Source organism: Pistacia vera, unplaced genomic scaffold, assembly GCF_008641045.1.
Source record: "Pistacia vera cultivar Batoury unplaced genomic scaffold, PisVer_v2 Contig973, whole genome shotgun sequence".
Lineage (NCBI taxonomy): Eukaryota > Viridiplantae > Streptophyta > Magnoliopsida > Sapindales > Anacardiaceae > Pistacia > Pistacia vera.
In genome coordinates, this window is record NW_022196860.1 from 481,316 (window position 1) to 497,267 (window position 15,952).

The 15,952-nt window shown below is 32.9% G+C and overlaps 1 protein-coding gene across 3 annotated transcripts; it reads left to right on the top strand.

Moving 5' to 3' along the window:
- The first annotated feature begins 2,638 nt into the window (after window positions 1–2,638).
- LOC116121327 (ubiquitin-like-specific protease 1D) lies at window positions 2,639–15,458 on the top strand. 3 transcript variants are annotated; one of them, XM_031407280.1, is made up of 14 exons: window positions 2,639–3,089; window positions 4,876–4,918; window positions 5,400–5,494; window positions 5,583–5,851; window positions 6,130–6,178; window positions 6,622–6,722; window positions 6,825–6,857; window positions 6,953–7,048; window positions 8,647–8,749; window positions 9,276–9,370; window positions 10,784–10,906; window positions 14,351–14,465; window positions 15,035–15,142; window positions 15,236–15,458. In XM_031407280.1, exons 1-14 carry the CDS (start codon window positions 2,730–2,732, stop codon window positions 15,377–15,379), a joined length of 1,734 nt encoding a protein of 577 aa, XP_031263140.1. In that variant the 5' UTR covers window positions 2,639–2,729; the 3' UTR covers window positions 15,380–15,458. The 3 variants fall into 3 exon arrangements, with proteins under 3 accessions (XP_031263140.1, XP_031263142.1, XP_031263141.1); XM_031407281.1 differs by lacking the exon at window positions 2,639–3,089 and adding an exon at window positions 3,753–3,815; XM_031407282.1 differs by lacking the exons at window positions 14,351–14,465; window positions 15,035–15,142; window positions 15,236–15,458 and adding an exon at window positions 9,511–9,641.
- The last annotated feature ends 494 nt before the right edge of the window (window positions 15,459–15,952 follow it).

Genomic DNA, 15,952 nt, shown 5'->3' on the forward strand with positions numbered 1-15,952 from the left:
TTCAATGTTTTCAAAAAACAAAAAGTAGATTCATAAAATTCCTAAAAAAGAAAAACCCACCCTAAAATTTGCTAAAAGTGGCTCACTTTGGTTAATTGGTTCATTCAAAATTGTTACTTAGGAACCACCACTGGGTAAACTCTTGAGTTCGAGTCTCCTCAACCACGAATAGGGGTGACCATTATGACTCTTACTGAGTCGACAGTTTCAAGGTTTCGAAAGATTAGTTAAGTTATATGCAAACTAGCCTAGACACCTCCAATGAAAAAAAAAAAGAAAAAACCACAGGTTACTTAGGAATTAGGATGGTAACTATTGTAAATTTAATTAAACTCTATTAACTAAAATTTATCACTCACCATTCCCAAAATCACAGTTGTTAACAAACATAACAATAATAAAAAAAAAAGCCTCATGGATTTGAATAATACTACACCAACAACCTTCTTTTATAACCCTGATGTAGCAACTCATATTTAGTCAGTTCACAACGGGTCTCACATAGGTCCTACCAATTAATTGTAAACTGACTAATTATAAACTGTCATGTCAGGGTTATGAGAAAAAATTTATAAGAGATAATTGTTAGTGTAGTATTACTCCGTAGATTTTGATCCAAATAGACTCAAGTCAAACTCTAACGGAATGTTTTGGATACCTAAAATGATGTACAATCTAACCTATCATTTAATGAATGGAAGGAAGTATATAAAAAGTCCATATATTAAACATTGATAAATATATATGACTGATATGTTAATAAAAGAAAAACATCACATCAATTTGTATATTCTCTTATATTTTTCCTCGATTAATTAAGTCCATCATACTATGTTAGGATCCCACATCAATATCTCACACCCACCAAGTATATTACTTAAGCCTAGAGGCTCTTCCACCAATTAGGCTAGTCTTTTGGGTTGGACTCTTCCTTGGGTTTCAGTTCTAACATTTGTGTTTTCGTTGAGAGCTGAGCTACGAAAAATACTGCCTATAGGCTAGATTAAGGTGCAATGTGCATTGAATGACTAATAGGTGAGTAAAGCCGTCCAAAGGGGAAAAATGCTACCGTCGGGTCAGTATTGATAGAGTGAAAGCCACCATGAACGTCGACTCTTGAAGGGGGGTGCAATGTTAGGATCTCATATCGAAATCTCACATTCACCAAGTGTGCTACTTAAGCCTAGGGGCTCTTCCATCTATCAGGCTGGTCTTTTGGGTTGGGCTTGAGTTCTAACATACTATTTTCCTTCAATAACTTAACTATTGACATCCCTAAATTACTAGTTTTGATAGGATGATAATATGATTACAGTAATGTGTGATGTTGATAAGTTTCTCATGACTAATAATGTGGGAAGAGATTAGAGAATATTAATCATAGAATTAGAATAGATAATTAAGATAAGTTTTGTCCATTATATAAAAGTGTTGTCCTTAGTGTTTTCCAACAAAAGGTGATGTGAATCGGGCCATTATACCTGTTAAAATCACGAAGAAACCAAATGGGACTAATGGTATTCTTTTACCCCAAGAAGAAATGGAGGACCAAAGGATAGGTGATGGATCGGCTCATTAGAGTTGGTGTGCTCAAAATGAGTTTAAAAAGCCCAGTTTTAGCCTAAACCGCCCCAATTTCCCATTTGGTGACTTTCTCGACTTTAGTCCAATATTTGGATGCAATGTAAATTGGTGGCATTCAATTAATTTAATAGGGAAGGAAATTATGGAGGGAAAACCAATTGTGCACATGGGCGCTTTTGCAAGCCTATCGAGTTACCACATTGCACATGGGAGCTCTTACACACTTTCTATTTTCGGCCAAGAGCCAATATCACAACACTTGGGTGGCTCTTTGTCCCGGGAAAGTCTCAAATGCTTGAGTTTACTTATCTCATTGATTTCTTTGACTTAAACCACTTTGAAATCATCTACCATATTTATGGTTTACTTGAAATCATTTATGATTTACTTAAAATTATTTATGATTTATTTGAAATATTAAATTTGTAGGTCCAAAAATTAGTTAAGGTATACCTAACTAATTCAGATAATATATATATAAAAAATATAAACAAATTCTCAACGGTGGAGATGAAACTCACCGGATTTTAAGATGCTCAAGAGCCAAGAGGTAAATTTCATTCATCACCAGTAATAACTCTCACATCTATTGTCGGTAGACAAATTATTGAGATAATTATAAAATCATAATGAATAATCCTTGTATATATTTATTTATTAATTGCCTTAATAACAAAAGCCAATACAGATTTCATTTTAGTATAGAGGGTCACCGATATTTTAAGTAATAAAAGTTAAATTTGAGAGCACAATTATATATGTGTATATATATCTATATATATTCGAGAAATTAATTTAAAAAATAAATAAATTATGGGTTTTATAATGAAGTAGGAAGAGAATATTTTGATTGATTGTATAATTTGAGTTTCATCGTAGCAGTGTTAATTATTTCTTAATAAGTAATATTATGTTTATAACTGAATTATATAATTGAGTGATATAAACAAATAAAAAATAAAATATAGAATAATATTTTACGTAAATTTTATAAGATTTTTATTTAATTATATGATTTAATTGTAGACAAAAATATTTTTGGGCTTTACACATCCCCCAAAGAAAGGCAACAAGCAACAAAACAGTTGCAGAAGCAAAAGAGCGTGGTAGAAAAAAACACAAGTGTCTCTGAAAAATTTACATGCATGGAAGAGCAAGAGGAGAATCGGAACAAGAGGAAATTAGACATTGACTGGGAGGAGGTACTTACAGCGGGAAACGACGACCCACCGGCTGAGCTCATCGTGAAAAAGGAGGAACCGCCGTCGGCGCCTCCGAAATCGACGACACTCCCTGGTTCCAGCGATGACGCACTCGCAGGAGATGAATTTTATCAGCAGATCACCGATCATGAGCTCGAGACCAAGATTACCAGTATGAAAAAAACTTACGAAAACTTTAATCGAACTTTGGCCGATAAAGGTCAGAAGATTCTGGATAAAATTAAGCGCCTAGAGGACGAGAAACAGCGAAGGAGGCTTCGTCGGGCGGAGATGGATTGTTTGGTTAGAATTTTTCACCTCTCACCTTTCTTCTTTTTTCTGTTTTCCTATTTCTTGTTTGGTTCATGAGAAAATCGGAGAAACGGAAGGACAACAGTTTTAGGATTTAGTACCAAATTGTTCAGACTGTTTTCACAGTTTTCTGTGGTCAATTCCCTTTCGATTAAAATTTTATGCAAAAACTTTATTTTTCTTTTACCTGTCGCTAAAAGTTTGATTTTCTCTTTAAAATCAAAGGGTTAGTGTTTGTTGCGATAAGAGGTTATTAAACTTGTAAGTACTGTTAAGTTCTGTTTGGTAGTATTCATTTTTAGTTTCAATTATATTCTATTGAAATGAGCACAGGTTGAGTTCATTTTTCTGTGATGGTAAAAAGTTAGATATTTTAGTTTGTAATTTTAATATATTAAACACTGGAAATTTGGGGTCTCAGTTATATTGTGGATTTAGCAAGGGATCGTGCCAACTTTATAGCTTTTGTTGTTGGGGAATTATAGTGCTTGCTCATGGGGAGTTAAATGTAGTATCTCTTATGGTTGGTTCTGTGTTGACACAGGATAGAGGTTCCATTTTAACTCTAGTTTCTGTGCTTTTTTTACCCAGCCATATGCAGTGACACTGGTGATGTAATCAGTATATTGTGTACCGTTTTTTAGGTAACATCAAAATTGTTATTCCGCAATGGGTTTGGCGCCTCTCTATTACTACAGAAGTACTGGAACTGTCCATGTCTTTTAGATACTTATCATTTCAATCGAAAATGTGAATGAAGACCTGTCAAATGGTAGATTGTAGTAGTTGATTGGTTTGATAGAAAATTGACAATAGTGAGTGGTTCAAACTTAAATCAAATCATTCATAATTTCTGCGGTATATGATATTTTCAACCTTTTAATCAAACATAAAATTTAGACCATTATAATTAAAGGATGATTCTTATCTATTTAGTATGATTTTTTCTGACTCTTGTATCATGTATGTCCTACATTGTTATAGGTTTTGATCTTTGATCTCAATAATAATATGAGAGGGTACAAGAAGTAATGGAATATTCCTACTTTTAAAATAATAACCTTTTACTGCTATATACCTGAACATCCTTACAATGTTTAATGGAGTCTTCATCCCAATTTATAAAAGCATGTTGGTAATTTTGCGACTTGATCCATGTTGACTTTATAGGGTTTATCCTTAGTGTCTCCAAGGCAAGGGCAGTTTCAGAATTTGTCTAATTGAGTATATCTTATGTTTTCAAACACGTGATTCTCTGGTTATACACCTCATTTTTGGATAATGAGGTGTTGGTTGTTAACTGACATTTAAGACTTTACCTTTGTTTTTTTTTAAATATTCTTGAGGAGTTTCACATCCTCTAAACAAATTATATGTATATTGCGTGTTTGGTTTCTCAAATATGTGCGCCTTTATTTGGTATTTAGAGCTTGTTTGGTACCATTTCCCAAAATCTGTTTGGGTTTTTGTAAACACAAAATTCTTCTTCTCCAAACTTCACATTGTCTTCATTAATTTCATTGTTCTTAGAAAACTGTTTTCAGGTACATTTCCATACATGTATTTGATCTCGGAAATTTAAAATTTGATTTCTTGTTTCCAATATACAAACAGTTTTGAAAACCATTTTGCAAAGCAGTATCGAATGAACACTTAACATCTCCAAGCATTTGTACTGTGTTCTATAAAGTTCTTAGCTGGTGAAAATATATTCATTTCATTTTTAATGTTAAGGGTGGATGCTTAGACTGATTTTTTTACACTTTTTATTGCACAGGATGTTGATCGGTTCAAGAAGTCCTCAAAACCCACAAACTCAGGTATTATCAGATTATCCTAGTTGTTAAACCTACAAGTTTGTGACCATTTTATTAATGAGTACATAGTAATAGTTTTCTTGAGTTCTATTTTTTATTTTATTTTTCATAAAAGAGTATACAGTGGTGGTACATTAACAAAAGTTAAGGCTTTATTTATTTATTCTCATAACAAAAATTTTGATTGTTGTGTGTTTTTAAACTTATTAATGAGAAAAGATCATTTTGATAATGTTTGGAGTTTTTGAAGAAATACAAATTGATGTCACTATTTTTCTTACACAATCATGGCTGGAGACTTCTGATATAAAATTGTTTTTCTGTTAAATAATTTCTAGCTATTGAGTAACCACTAATCCTTATGGCCTAAGTTTGTACAGAAAGAGCCTAATAATGCTATTTCAACTATATCGCATCCAGTGGAATTAAAAAAAATGAACATTTAGCAGAATACCTAATTAAGGAAATCAAACCTTTCCAATAGGTGCTTCAGATGGCTTGATTCACGGGACCACATCTTCTGAAGTCCAATCGCAATCCTCATTTGCAACTGTTTTTAGTGAAAAGATGGAAGAAAAAGTATGGCACTCTACTTTTCATATGACCTTTTTTCACCTCATTAGCTGCCAACTTAATTGCTTTTACATATTTTTAATTTATTTAACAGAGAGATTGTATGGTAGTGAAAGTATTTGATAAGGAATTATCAACCTTGGATCATTGTGGTCGCCGAAAAATGAGAGCTGGTAGACAGTTATCACAAAGGGAAAGAAAAGATCGATCATCATCAAGACAATTTCCTGTTGAGTACCCTAGCAGTCTCTCTTGTAAAATAGATAAACCTGTTTACTCAAATGGTGACCATAAGGGCAGAGGTTCTACCACTTATTCTTCTCTCCACACTGGGGATAACCTGTCCATCTGTTTTCCTAACAAGTATGCATTTCATTTCGTATGACTCCTTTCTCTCTTTTGTATTATTTACTCGTTATACTGTTGCTTGTTATTGACTGCTGCTGTTGCACTTAAATGTTGTCATCTATTAGCAATCTTGTATCCTACTGAGTGTTTGACACATCCTGTGTTTTCTTATATTTTAGGGTCAGGATATGGTAACTAAATTTATTGACAGAAAATTCTGCTATTCTCAATTAGTTGACTTGAATGAATGTTTCTAATGAATTTTTCCTCTCTTTTTCCTTCTTGTGCGTTAGGAAGGATGCATTTGAGGTTCTACGATCAAATATTTCAAGGCATAAAAAGGTACTTTTTTAGATGCTTTCTTTTTATACTTTTGCTTGCTCATTTTGTCAACAATGACCATAGTATGATGATTTTGTTCTTGAGATGAGTTTAAGTCCTTCATTGAAAAGGGAAACTATTTTAGAGCCGTGGGTATGGGAGATTAACTTGTTTTTTCACAAACATCTCGGTGAATTAGTTTAAGTGTGGATATAAATAGAATGGATAAGTAATTAGCCTTTGTAGCTAAGAAGAAAAAGGGGGAACTTTACCATGAGATCCTAGAAGAACCAATTATGTTGATGGATGAAATTGTTGCAGCTCTGGGTAGTACGTAGAAGTTTTCTGGTTACTAGTCAGTGTAATTGTTTAGCTTGCCTGCAATGGGTGTATATTCTGTCTCTCCTTCATAGGCTTTTTATCTTGATTGACTAATTAGATCTGTGGCTATTATATCCGATCAGGGACAGACCCTTGTGCTCCTGGATGAGGATGAAATTGAAGAGTCAACTGTGGAAACTCCATGTGTAGAGACAACAAAGCAAGCAGACAAGCTTGCTGAATGGTAAGTGGACTTCTGATACTGGTTAATAGTTATCCTACTCTATTTCAGCTTGGTATTAGGGTTTGAGTTTAGTAACAATTTATATTTCTGTAACTTTTTCAGTGAGAGGGATGCTAAGATTGACTACCCATCGAAGTACACACCTAACTCTTCCCTGAAAATGATAAAGAATGGTTTTTTTGGCTAACAGTTTTCGTTAAAGAACTCATGTTTACTGTTTTTTGAGCCAGGGATGACCCAGAATCTGTTGAAATTTATTACAAGGATATAGATCGCCTTGCTCCTGAAGCTTATCTGACATCTTCAATTATGAACTTCTACATTCGGTAAGCATTTTAGTATAGCTGATGCTAGGACTAGGAGGATGATAGTTATTTTCCCTTGCACAAACTACCTTTTATACTAGTTTTATCCCCTATCCATAGTGTGATACCATGTTGCATTAACATGTAAGAAAGCATGTGAATTCCCCCCATTCCCCCAAACAAAAGGAAAAGGGAGCCTGTTTTTCAGACTATTGGCTTCAACTGCAGTGAGGTATGAGGGTTTAACCAGATGGTCAAGACTGTGGTTTGCTTCCACAAAGTCTGGGGTTCAAGCCCCCTCATGTGCATTCCCCTTTTCCCAAAGATTGCAGGGTTCGACTCCAATTTCGAACTTGGGCATCTGAAGCAAGTATGAGGGATTTTTGAATTACCAAAAAAAAAAAAGGAGTACTGTGCACCTTTGAATGGTGCTGGCCATTTGTAGGCTATAAGTTGTTTACAAGTTGTATTTCTTAAAGTGTGGTGCTGGCCATTGGTAGGTTATAAGATGTTTACAGGTTGTTTTTCTTAAGTGGTTGTTTTTCATGTGAAGGAGTCAAGCGTAACTTCCATAATTTTGAAGGGTATTTTTGTTTTAAAACTCATTTAATAGAAAATAATGGTATTTTTGTTCATTCAGAAATATTTCTTGAATACTAAAAATATCATCTTGATAAGAAGCTATTAACTTATTGCATAATGGGCCTTGAATATTTTCACTATGTCTTGCAATATTTTTTGTCTTTTCTGTTACTACTCAAATTTTTCTTCTCACCTTAAGTTGTTAAACCATTAATATTGAAATAAATATAAAAATTCCTAGGTGGAAAAGAAAAGTTTTCGATATATATATATATATACTGATTGAGGACACACGTGCATTTATTAAGATGAACCCACTGGGTGGTGCTACTTTTTCCCTATTATTCATATATGGTGCAATGTTATTGCTTGCTAGGGTATTTTGTAAAGCTTACATTTTTTCCCCCTGTTGAGTATCCTTGAAGTACTAACATCTTTGAAAGGTGTTGACACTGCAAATGTTATTGATTGATTATTATTATTATTACTTTTCCTTTTTGAGAAGAAACATTGCAATATCATTGATTGATTATTATTATTATTACTTTTCCTTTTTGAGGAGAAACATTGCAATATCATTAATTGAAATAGTTACAAAAGAGTGAATAATCAATCTGTCCATAAAAGTTAAGATCTATCTAAAGGATCACAAAAAGATCTATACAGTGGAGGTTAAACAGGTCAGACAACTCAAACGCCAATAGATCATCAGTATCTAATGATGTTGTTGGTAGGAACCAATAATATGGTTTGATTACTTTTTTCTAACAATATGACATCTGGCATGGCAAAGTTGCTCTGCTTATTCTGTATGTATACGTAGCCTTGGGTAAGAGGAGATCTGGATTTTCCTTATTTTGTTTACTTTGGAGTTTTAATGCAAATATCTTCACCTTGTGTGCTATTTAGTTCTTGTTGACAGTGTCTGAAATGTCCTAATGAGGAATCTATTATGTTTGTTGTAGTCTGGGTGAATTTTTCTTGTGGACTTGCTTTTCAGTGTCTGTAGTTAATCAATTGTGAGTTCATCTTTCTAGGTATTTACAGCAGCAAGCATCCCCAGCAAATAGGGCCATATGGGATTGCCATTTTTTCAACACATATTTTTACCAGAAACTCAAGGAGGCTGTATCACGCAGGGTAGCTACTTTCTTTATACTTAAAAATCTGCTTGTTATTCTATAGCTACAGGGAGAGTTATGTTTTTGAATCTGTAAGCCATTTTGAGTTGGAGTTTGAAAAAACACTGAACTTTTAGAATTAAATATCTGATTAAATTATTAATACTGTGGCTCTCAAGGGCATTGAATATGTGCTTGCCTGGAGATATATTGCCATGGCTTTGCTAATGTTGATGTTGAGGACGCTTGGCTTTTGTTAATTCTTTTACTCCATGATTTATATTTAGGAAATTATAAGGATTGGACACATTTGTGGTCCAACTTACAAGTTTCTGGTGATCTTAAAAAAAAAAAAAAAAAAAAAAAAAGAAAAAGAAAAAAAAGAAGCTTTTTTACTGATATATTTTGGATTTCATATGTTAATGTGTCAATGTTTTCGTTGAAGAATTATGCTTGATATTTGAGTGGTGTCTTTAGTTGTAATTTTATGCTTTCTTTTTTCTCTGGTGATACTACAAGTAAGTTTTCTTCTTTTGTTTATGTAGAGGGGTGAAAAGGATTCTTTTATCAAGTTCCGGAGGTGGTGGAAAGGTGTCAATATATTTCAGAAGGCATATATATTTATTCCTATACATGAAGAGTAAGTTCTCTTTGTGGAGGATTGCACAATAACTTTAACCAAACTTTTGAATATGAAAAATTACCATAATGATCATATGAACTGTAATGTTTAGGTTGTTATGCATTGATTTTGACCTCATCAGTTATTTGCAAATAAAGATTTTGTAGGTTCATTATTGGGTCCAGCAAGCACTTCTCAGTTCTTAGTGGAATCACAACTTATTGTTGTCATGAACAGAATGAGATAATTGCACAAGTGAATTGTTTATTTTTATGTTTAGTTTTATCTGGTAAACAAGCTCTGTCCTTTTCCTATTCCTGAACACTGCTTATTGAAAGGTGTGTTCACCATGATTGTGCATGCAAATTATTCCTGTATCTTATTGTAGTGTCGGAAGAATCAATGCATAGCATGCTTAGTTGGCTTTTTTTATTCAAGGATCTTGTTAAACAGCCAATTAGTCTAAGAACTAACTTATTCTCGAATTTAGTGGGTCATATTGAGCTATTTATTATAAGCTTTAACTAAGCAGCAGAAATTTAGGTGGGTCATCCTAGCCTCTTGTTGTGACTTTCTTTCAGAACACTTTTATGGCTTTGGTGAAGGAGAAAAGGCCAAAGTCTGTGGAGTTGTGCAGCTTTAGCTACTTTTTGGGCGGTTTGGTGAGAAAGAAACTGAAGTTTAAAGAAAGATGCTGTGAAGAAATTCATATTTTGTGGGACATAATCCTTTTCTTGCTTCTCTTTGGGCATTGGTTTCAGAATCTTTTTGAGATACTTATCTTTTTTCGCTTAAATTGAGAATTTCTGCTTATATTTTTGCTGTTGGCATGATTTTTTTCTGTTTGTCTGTAGCTGGTCTTAGTGACCTTTTCATCATATTCTGTATATTCCTATTTTGTGGATAGCTTGTTTGCTCTTTTGTGATTATCATTTTTAATTTATAGTAGTTACTTTGTTTCTTCAAAAAAAAAAAAAAAAGAAAAAAGAAAAAAGTGGGTTGGTTTTGCAGAGTTTTGGTATGTACATTTAAAAATGGTGCTTTGCAATGATCTGGAGACAATCAACAAATCAATTAGCCATTATTTTGTGAGGGAACGGAAAATTGTTGCACAGTAAATTATAAAAAAAAAAAAAAAATAGGATCATTAAGCTAGATGAGGTTTTGTTTATTTAATGAGTTTTCAAGATTGTTTGTCTCTGTGTGACAAATGATGTTTTCATGTGTGAATTATTGAGTGATTTTGTATCTAATGTCTGAGTAGATCCTATTTACTTTTTGCTTTTAATGTCCATTTAGCATGCAACATGTATATAAGTTGTATAGATGTTTTAATAGGTCATGCTCCTCCATCCCCCCCTTTTTTCTTACTGTTGTTGGGATTGCACTACTTCTCATATTTGAATTCTTATATGGTGCTGATGGATTCAGTCTTCATTGGAGCTTGGTGATTATTTGTATCCCGGATGAGGAAGATGAGTCAGGGCCAATTTTACTTCATTTGGATTCATTGGGTCTTCACTCTAGCCGATCAATTTTTGTTAACATTAGAAGGTGAGATGAAAGAATTTTTTGCAGAGCATTAAGTTATGTCTTTATGATTAATCACTTTTAAGTTTCAAAACATGAAATTATAGTGAGGAATCTCTTGTTTGCTACATGCTCAAATGGTTGGAGTGCGTATGATTTTTTGTAATAATGTTGAAATTACATGCACAAGCTTTGATGAGATCATTAAATAGTTGTAAATTCTCTTGATTATGTAAGATGATTAATGATCAATGTTCTTTACATAATGCCTCTTTATTTTTTAATGGGNATTGAATATGTGCTTGCCTGGAGATATATTGCCATGGCTTTGCTAATGTTGATGTTGAGGACGCTTGGCTTTTGTTAATTCTTTTACTCCATGATTTATATTTAGGAAATTATAAGGATTGGACACATTTGTGGTCCAACTTACAAGTTTCTGGTGATCTTAAAAAAAAAAAAAAAAAAAAAAAAAGAAAAAGAAAAAAAAGAAGCTTTTTTACTGATATATTTTGGATTTCATATGTTAATGTGTCAATGTTTTCGTTGAAGAATTATGCTTGATATTTGAGTGGTGTCTTTAGTTGTAATTTTATGCTTTCTTTTTTCTCTGGTGATACTACAAGTAAGTTTTCTTCTTTTGTTTATGTAGAGGGGTGAAAAGGATTCTTTTATCAAGTTCCGGAGGTGGTGGAAAGGTGTCAATATATTTCAGAAGGCATATATATTTATTCCTATACATGAAGAGTAAGTTCTCTTTGTGGAGGATTGCACAATAACTTTAACCAAACTTTTGAATATGAAAAATTACCATAATGATCATATGAACTGTAATGTTTAGGTTGTTATGCATTGATTTTGACCTCATCAGTTATTTGCAAATAAAGATTTTGTAGGTTCATTATTGGGTCCAGCAAGCACTTCTCAGTTCTTAGTGGAATCACAACTTATTGTTGTCATGAACAGAATGAGATAATTGCACAAGTGAATTGTTTATTTTTATGTTTAGTTTTATCTGGTAAACAAGCTCTGTCCTTTTCCTATTCCTGAACACTGCTTATTGAAAGGTGTGTTCACCATGATTGTGCATGCAAATTATTCCTGTATCTTATTGTAGTGTCGGAAGAATCAATGCATAGCATGCTTAGTTGGCTTTTTTTATTCAAGGATCTTGTTAAACAGCCAATTAGTCTAAGAACTAACTTATTCTCGAATTTAGTGGGTCATATTGAGCTATTTATTATAAGCTTTAACTAAGCAGCAGAAATTTAGGTGGGTCATCCTAGCCTCTTGTTGTGACTTTCTTTCAGAACACTTTTATGGCTTTGGTGAAGGAGAAAAGGCCAAAGTCTGTGGAGTTGTGCAGCTTTAGCTACTTTTTGGGCGGTTTGGTGAGAAAGAAACTGAAGTTTAAAGAAAGATGCTGTGAAGAAATTCATATTTTGTGGGACATAATCCTTTTCTTGCTTCTCTTTGGGCATTGGTTTCAGAATCTTTTTGAGATACTTATCTTTTTTCGCTTAAATTGAGAATTTCTGCTTATATTTTTGCTGTTGGCATGATTTTTTTCTGTTTGTCTGTAGCTGGTCTTAGTGACCTTTTCATCATATTCTGTATATTCCTATTTTGTGGATAGCTTGTTTGCTCTTTTGTGATTATCATTTTTAATTTATAGTAGTTACTTTGTTTCTTCAAAAAAAAAAAAAAAAGAAAAAAGAAAAAAGTGGGTTGGTTTTGCAGAGTTTTGGTATGTACATTTAAAAATGGTGCTTTGCAATGATCTGGAGACAATCAACAAATCAATTAGCCATTATTTTGTGAGGGAACGGAAAATTGTTGCACAGTAAATTATAAAAAAAAAAAAAAAATAGGATCATTAAGCTAGATGAGGTTTTGTTTATTTAATGAGTTTTCAAGATTGTTTGTCTCTGTGTGACAAATGATGTTTTCATGTGTGAATTATTGAGTGATTTTGTATCTAATGTCTGAGTAGATCCTATTTACTTTTTGCTTTTAATGTCCATTTAGCATGCAACATGTATATAAGTTGTATAGATGTTTTAATAGGTCATGCTCCTCCATCCCCCCCTTTTTTCTTACTGTTGTTGGGATTGCACTACTTCTCATATTTGAATTCTTATATGGTGCTGATGGATTCAGTCTTCATTGGAGCTTGGTGATTATTTGTATCCCGGATGAGGAAGATGAGTCAGGGCCAATTTTACTTCATTTGGATTCATTGGGTCTTCACTCTAGCCGATCAATTTTTGTTAACATTAGAAGGTGAGATGAAAGAATTTTTTGCAGAGCATTAAGTTATGTCTTTATGATTAATCACTTTTAAGTTTCAAAACATGAAATTATAGTGAGGAATCTCTTGTTTGCTACATGCTCAAATGGTTGGAGTGCGTATGATTTTTTGTAATAATGTTGAAATTACATGCACAAGCTTTGATGAGATCATTAAATAGTTGTAAATTCTCTTGATTATGTAAGATGATTAATGATCAATGTTCTTTACATAATGCCTCTTTATTTTTTAATTGGCATAGTAAGGAGGTTTCTTTTTTTTTTTTTTTTTTCATGTGGTTACTTCTTGAACTTGGTTAATAAGTTCTTTTCTATTTTTCCTGAACACCCATAGCATAACATATTTTTTAATAACATATTTATTCTAATATCTGCTTTATTTAGAATTGCATCATATAGAAATATAAGTAGTCATTAATTCTATAATTATTTTGATTGATGCATGATGGTCCAGCTATGAACTGTCTCCTTGCTGATCATCTAGTTTCTATGGCTATAGCTGGTGACAGTCCTTCATTTTGGAACTTTTGAGGTGTACCATGATACAGCATATCTAATGTTGTAATGATGATGAGTTGGTGGGGACTAGATAGTATGGGAGTGTTGGCTAATATTTGAACTTTCTTTTTTGGAAAATTTAGGGTCTGGTTTGATTTGTGATATTAAAATGTTTTTTTGAAAACTAAGATACAATCAAAAAACTTTTTAAGTTTTATCTAAATATCTGTAGTGACTGAAATTGCTTTTGAGATGATATTCAAAAACTGTTTTCAGTTTTAAACATTATCAAGAGTAGTAAAGTTTTTTGTTTTTTGTTTTCTGATTTCATGTTTCTTAATAGGATTATGGTGAAATTGTTTTTTTCAAACATTTCAATCAAATGCGTTTTCTTAAAATTTCCTATTTCCTTTATTTTCAAACACAAAGAATTGTTTTTAAATTTTAAATCAACTGAGCCCTGGGATACTTTTAATTAGATATTAAGCTTCTTTTTGCTTAATCCTTTTGTGTTTATCCCTGTTGGCATTCTCTAATTAATATTCACATATCAAAGAAATGTAAAATTTGTGGGATAGTAGTTCTTGTTATCAAATCTCCATTTGATTGCCTTCTTAATGTAATTCTAAAGCTAATGATGATGCAAATTGTGCTCTCCAGCTATCTTAAAGAAGAATGGAACTTTTTGAATCAAGAAGCTTCTCCTTCAGATATTCCAATTCCTGAAAGAATATGGAGACACCTTCCTCGTAGAATTGTTGAGAAAATAATTGCGGTAAATTTCATGTAAATTACATAACGTTTTGTTGTTGCATGGTGTGGTTACTTGAATGTTATTGTGATTCATATGGTACTCATACATATTCAATGGCAAACAAAACATGGTTACTAAATCTTAGCCTAACCTAGACAGAATATATTGAAAGTTTTGATTGTCAAGCTGTCTTGCTGACAAGGGTCATGCTTTCTGTTCAATGTTCTGATACCAAAAGTTATTTGATTGTTTTTGTCACAGAACTTTTTGCTTTTTATCTGTGTGGCTGCAAATTTAAATAATGTTTCTATTAGTCCTTTCTGCAAATCAAAGTTTCATATAGAATTGTTATTGAGTGTTGTGTTACAATGAATTATGAATTATAATGCATTAGATGTTATTCTTGATTTTTAAATTTGTTGCAGCAAATTAGTGTGCTTGCTAGAAATTTTATCAATGTCTTGCTGGCCTTATTTGAATCTTCGAGATGGATTTTTAATAATGAGCATTACACATTGATATTTACAAGTTGAGTATATATGTTTCGAAATTTACCTCAATGATTTCCTTCCATTAATATTTTCAACCAGGTTCCCCAACAAAAAAATGATTATGATTGTGGTCTCTTTGTACTTTTCTTTATGGAGCGCTTCATTGAAGAGGCCCCAGAAAGGCTGAAGAAGAAAGACCTAGCAATGGTACTTTTTTCGCCCCTAATAATTGAGATTGGTAAAATTTTCTTTATGTAGTCATTTCCCAAAGAGGTTGCTTTTGGTTTAACTCTTTTTCAGTTTGGAAAGCGATGGTTTAGACCTGAAGAGGCCTCGGGTTTGAGAGTAAAAATACGGAATTTACTTGAGAAAGAATTTCAACTTGCCAGAGAGAGCTGTAGTATTGTGGAATCATCCTCATCTTCAGGTGGCGCTCTAGGCTGACACTGACATATTTTGCTGGTGGATTTGGTGTGTTCTCAATGTTTAGCCTGTATAAATGATTCAATTATTTGGCTTCTCTCCTGTGGAAATGTGTAAAAAGTTTTGGCGATTAATTCTGAGTAAGCTGCAAAATCGGTCCAAAGGAAAATCGGTCTACAGGCATTGTCATGAGGATAAATATGAAGGCTGTTATTCTGACACTCACTGGTCGTTCATACTGATTGGGTTAGAAACCCTCAATCGCCTCATCAGCTTTATCGGAGCAAAAATTACTGCTGATAACTAGTGATGGTGGTTTTAAAACATTTCCGATGTATCTGAGGGTTTTAACTTTATGATTTTTTACCCTCCCTTAGGGAGATGCGAAGAGAGGGTTCATGTAAGTATCTCTGCGCTGAATTCAATTTCTAATTTAATGCCCATTAAGAAATTTGCAGGCAGATAAAGGAATGTCAGTTTTCATGTGAATGAGAACACCCCATTACTCTTGTTTTTTCCTTTTCGTCAACGGAAACTCACACACACAAAGCCAAATGTGGTATTTTTTTTAGTTGTCTAAATTAGTCATCTTAA